This window comes from Dioscorea cayenensis, chromosome 1 (assembly GCF_009730915.1).
Source record: "Dioscorea cayenensis subsp. rotundata cultivar TDr96_F1 chromosome 1, TDr96_F1_v2_PseudoChromosome.rev07_lg8_w22 25.fasta, whole genome shotgun sequence".
NCBI classification, from domain to species: domain Eukaryota; kingdom Viridiplantae; phylum Streptophyta; class Magnoliopsida; order Dioscoreales; family Dioscoreaceae; genus Dioscorea; species Dioscorea cayenensis.
In genome coordinates, this window is record NC_052471.1 from 20,842,832 (window position 1) to 20,848,543 (window position 5,712).

General features: G+C 33.2%; 1 protein-coding gene across 1 annotated transcript; it reads left to right on the forward strand.

Annotated features, from left to right (window-relative positions):
* Nucleotides 1-2,118: 2,118 nt before the first annotated feature.
* LOC120261873 (poly [ADP-ribose] polymerase tankyrase-like) lies at nt 2,119-4,583 on the forward strand. Its single transcript, XM_039269884.1, is given in 7 exon segments — nt 2,119-2,363; nt 3,497-3,588; nt 3,726-3,804; nt 3,877-3,912; nt 3,915-3,970; nt 4,060-4,155; nt 4,257-4,583. Coding segments are annotated over 7 exon segments (609 nt in total). The 5' UTR covers nt 2,119-2,182; the 3' UTR covers nt 4,326-4,583.
* The last annotated feature ends 1,129 nt before the right edge of the window (nt 4,584-5,712 follow it).

The window sequence follows — 5,712 nt, forward strand, 5'->3', positions numbered from 1 at the left end:
TAGGTATAAAATATTGCATTGATAGTTTTTAGGAAGACTTTTACCGGCCAAGCAAAGAAAGGAGAGTGGAAAGGATCTCAAGCCTTCCTTTAGCAATCCAACGACTTGGAGTGCTTCATCCATGGTCTGGGACATCATTGGAACCGTAAAGGTGAATTCTCAGCTATGTTTGTGGAAGATTCACCAGCACTCCGAGGCAGCAAAGGGTGGAGGGAGTTTTAATGTTTTCATTTACTTTCTCCGCATTGATTGAATTATATGATTGTTCTCCTCTAATGGAGAACTAAACTTCCTGATGTTTGGGCATGGATAGAACCTAAGGTTTACTTTTTATTGACATTGGTTGTAGACTTTGGAGCTTTTGTTTATTGATCTTTTGTAATACGTTGATCTTGAATTCGATTGTGCATTATTAATTGTCTTGACTCAATTGTAGGAAAAGCTGAGAGTTCATGAATAACGTACTTGTGTGACAAATCAAAAGATCCACCTAATATAGGCATACCACGATTTAAGGGAGTCACAAGTCTGCCTAGAAATAGGGCACTTCAAGATTGAGATTTCTTTTCCTGTGATTCTTCCGAGCAAGTTGGCTTAGTATTCCAATTGTAATGCAATCATAGATAGCGAGTATTACGAAAAGATTCCGATCTCACTTTGTATGGGATTAGGGTTAATGGTTTTGAGAAAAAAGATTGGCTACTCATTGAATCTGTGTCATCTCTAAGATAGAGTTCAGTGAGTGTAATGAAGTTATAGGGTAATCTGTATCAGCACTATATGGGACTAGTTATTATTACCCTTGAGAAAGTGGACAATATGATTTAGGAATTCTTCGGTTTAACTGTATTGTAAAATCTTGTACAACCGTATCAGGGACTCAACCAAACCTTAGGGGAAGTCTATGGCCGAACACTCTTCTTACATACTTGATTTCCTACTGTTTACTTCTATTTCAGTTCTTAGTTTCTATTTTAAGCTTAACACCCATAATTTCATCTAGGTTAATTGACGGCTTGGGAATTAGTACTAATACTCTCCAGTTTCTAATGGATTGATAACCCTGCTTTTTTTGCACCCTATGATACTCGATCAATACATGCACTTGCGTTTTATAGATGACATTAGTCCCTATAAAGTTTCTTCTTTTTCTTCTATCAAATTCTCAATTACGTTTCGGAAGGGGGTTAAACCTTCTACTTTCTATAATGAAGTTAAAAACACTACTAGTCCTCCTCCTTTTCTCCTACTTATGAAGGTAAGAAAAATAAATGAAAAAAATGTTAGATAATTTGAAAAGAGCAATGTTATTTTTACCAAATAGATTTACTGAATAGGTTTTCCGAATGACGCGGATGCCAACTTGTCATCCACATCCTCATCCATGTCATTATTTTTTTTATATAAACTTTAAATTTAAACTTTAAAAATCCTTAAATTCTTAAAATTTTTTAAAAAAATTATAAAACTATATCTAAAATCTTAAGCCCAAATACTACAAAATCTATACCTGAAAAATCTAAAAACTTAAACTCTAAATCCTAAATCATAAACCTTAAATCCTATGCCCTAAACCCTAACGGGGGTTTGTGATTTCCAGTTTAGGGTTTAGAGAGGGAGTTTTCGATTTATCATTTATAAGTTTATTTTTTATGAGACTTAAATTTAGGATTTAAATAATAAAAAAAATTTATTTTTTTAAAAGAAGAGATAAAGAAAGAATGACGTGTATACTGATATAGATACCAATTTGACATCTATATTATTCGAGAAGTCTATTCGGAAAATCTATTCGCTAAAAATAATATTACTCATTTAAAAATTTGGGAGGAACAAAAAAAAACTCCTCTATGAAAGAAAAACAATTAAAGAAAAATAGATATAGGAGATGAGGTGAGGTATGCTTGGCGTTTTGAAATTGTTTTTCCCAACCAAAAAATTAACAAATAAAGGAATGTGGTTCATGAGGGAGGAAGCCTCACAAATGGACTTTAAAAAATATTCCAAAACTTCAAAATACTATTTTGTCAATTAGAAAATGTCTAGGGACTTATAAGTAATTCAAATTTTATTTTTTCCCCAATTATTTTAAAATTTTATTTTGAAGAATGCCCTAGACCTCTCAAAAACCACTTTTCCTCCGCTTCTCTCCATTCGAGGATCGAAGGGAAGGCGGCCAACAATGGCGGTTCCCAGACGCCCCATCGGCGTGGACGGCGATGACGACGGTGATGAGGTGGTGGAGTTCTTCGAAGACGACGGCGATGTGTTGCCCGACCTTGACCGTGACTCCCCGCCACACCTCCGCGCCCTCGCCGACGCCGCCCACCGCGGCGACGTCGAAGCCCTCCGTCTTGCTATTGGTACTCACTTTCATCTCTAAAAACCACTATTTCAATCCTTTTCGGGTTTTGATCTTCCTCTGTGAATGCTTATTAAGGATTTGATTTATTGCGTGTGCTAAGCTTGAAGTTTTAACCTACTAAAACTTCGATCTTTAAGGTTTTAATTGCTTGCAATTCTTATGAAGAATATCTACCACGTTTCGTTCTTTGGAGTTTTGGTGCTTCTCTTGGAGTTTAAAATCAATTTTTGAGGTTTTGAGGTGGCTGTGTAGATTACTGACTGGAAGTCATAAGAAGAATGTCTATTTCAGTTCACCTTTTTGTGCTTCTCTTGGAGTTTTAATCTACAAAAGCTTTAATCTTTAAGGTTTTGATGTGCTTATTTTGGTTGTTTAGTGGGAGGGCTTAAGAAGGATGCCCATCTTATTTTTTTCTCCTTATTCTTCGCTTGGAGTTATCTGTTTCAACTATTAAGAGTTTGATATGGTTGATAACGAAAGCTTAATTGCAAACATGAAAGGAGTACCGGATAGGCTTGTAGATGAACTTCTAAGCTGCCATTTTAGTCTATTTTCTTGCATTTAATGTATGACGGTGTTAAATGTAATGGATCATGAACTGAATTATAGACATTGTTAATATGATTTACTGTTTTTGAGATCTCACAAAGTCTCACTAAAGTTTAAAAGCATGTTATCTTTCTTGCATTATTCTGAGACTGATGTCTTTATATATTTATTACATTGTAACAATGTAAATGCAGGCGTTTTTTATTAATGAAATCATCAGCTCTATGATATCATCTGAATATTCTAAATGAAGGCTTGAGAGATTAAATAACTACCGTAGTTTTGCTGTGTTACACAAGAACCTTAACTCAAATGCATGCAAGGTTTATGTTTCATATTTCAAAACATTTTAACAAAAGAGGATTTGGTTTGGTTTCTTTACAATGTGTTAGTTATCCATTACTTATCTTCTTTCTTTCTTTCTTGAAATATTTCATTGTAGGTGTTAAATTTAGTAGTCACCATCTGAGATCCTGCAAATTCTTTGTAGAGTTAACTATCTTAGGAGAAGGCAGTTCATCATCAGCATTGAATATCTTTTACTTGAAATTTTTTAAACAAATTTTGTTCGGCAATGTTCAGATGGTCATAGTGGTAGCATTGATGATCCGGTTGAAGATGGAGACACACTTTTGCACTTATCCTGTCTTTACGGCCATCTTCCTTGTGTACAGGTCAGCAGCAAAACTTTCCCTGCCTCTTTATATTTTTTCGGTTATTGCCATTTATTTTTCATTTTGTTGTTGTTGTTTGTCTAAAATTCCGTTAATTTTTCATTTTCATGTGAATTATTCATTCAAAATCTCTTCAGCTTCTGCTCCAACGGGGAGCTAACTTAGAGATCAGAGATGAGGAGGGGGCCATCCCTTTGCATGATGCTAGCGCAGGAGGTATGAAAAGATCGCAAGATATTCTGAATTGAAAAAAATAAAAATTCTGGTCAACTTAGATGTTTTCTGCAGGCTTCACTGAAATTGTTCAACTTATATTAGATCGCGGTTGGTAGCAGACTCGATAAACCGCATGCTTAATACGGTTGATGCTGAAGGAGATACTGTAAGCCTGCTTTGTGCAAACATATCCATGTTTATTATCTTGACTTTTTCGAACCCTAATTGAAGTATTCTCCTTTGTTTGCATCCCAGCCTCTTCATCATGCTGCCAGAGGTGAACATTTAAATGTTATCCAGTTATTGCTTGCCACTGGTGCTTCTCCAAAGAAGACCAACATCTACGGAAAGGTTGAGTGGTTATTTTAAAAACTTTTCCTGTTTATACTACTCATATTATTAACTCCTGAAAGCATCAGAGTAATAGATTGCCATTTCTTTTATCTTGACAGATCCCTGCTGAACTTGCTGATCCAGGAACAGAAGCTAGAAGTTTTCTTGAATCTGCTAACGTTGGGTAATTATGCGAAGTTTCTCCTATATGCTCATCATTGTTTATGAGCTGCATTTTGTTCTTAAAAAACTCTGTTTTTGAAGCAGATTTTTGTGCAACTTATACAGACTTTTTTGTTCTTTATAGAATTTAGCATATGATTATGTTGCACAAGAAATGCTGAGTTATGAACTAGTCCCCATGAGTCTTGTTACTTTTGCTGCAAATGCAGCTCGTCCATTTTGATTTTCTTTCTGTGTAGGGTCTAGGGTTCAGGTTTATGTTCAGTTTTTTTAAAACCGGGACCTCAATGTAAGGTTTAAATTTTCTCCAGCTAAAAATTATATATGTATTTTATGATATTTTCATTTTTCTTAAATATTTTTCTTGTGTCCTGTACAGTTATAAAAGTTTTTAGGGGTGTTTGGTTTGAAGAAAGCGATAGGAATCGATTCATTTCATAGTGAGAAATCCTCGTTTGGATGTGGGTAATGGGAGTGAGAGGCGTGGGTGAGGGTGAGAGATGGGAACTCTTCCCATGCCTCTCAATCTCAAAAATGAGAGGAGTGGGAGGGGAATGAGGGTTATGATGGGTAAATTTACTCATTTACCCTTTTATTTTTTTTTAATTATAAATCTATTAATCTAAATAATTTATTATAATAATTAAATAATAATTAATCCGAAAATATTTAAATACAATATTAATTATAATAAATAAATGAATAATATTAAAGTGAACTATTTTAATTTAATACTTAATTATTGTAATTAAAGTGAATCATAATTGATCTGAATGGTTATTATGACTTAATTTTTTAATTAAAGTTAAATAATTATTTATTATGATTAATTAATTGTTAATTAATGATATTAACAAAATTTTAGATATTAATAAATAGTGTCACATGTGAGCTATTAAAGTTAAATATCTTTTATAATTATGAATTTATTTTAATATTTAAATAATTTTAAAAAAATAATTATCACACCTCATTATATATATATAATAATAATAGTAATATTCATTTATATAAAGAGGCATGCGGTCATTTTTATCATATATATTTTTCACTTTTTCTCATTCCCAATAAAACTACCTCCCAATCCTTCCCGACCAAACATAGTTTTCATTCTCATCAGCTTTTCCAATCCCTCCCATTTTCATTCTTCTTCCACTCCTTTCAATTCCATTCCTGCAGACCAAAGCGTACCCTTAGATATTTAATCTGTTTTAATCTGTTTTTATATTTCTCATTAAAGTGCAGGGTACTCTATTAAAACATTAATTGTCGAACCATCTATTATTGATTTATAAAATTTTTAAGGGTTAATCTCTAAGAGGTCAGTTAAGTCACCGGAATTAGTATATTTTCATACTCGTTTGTCTTTTGTTTTTTTTTATTTTGTAAAAA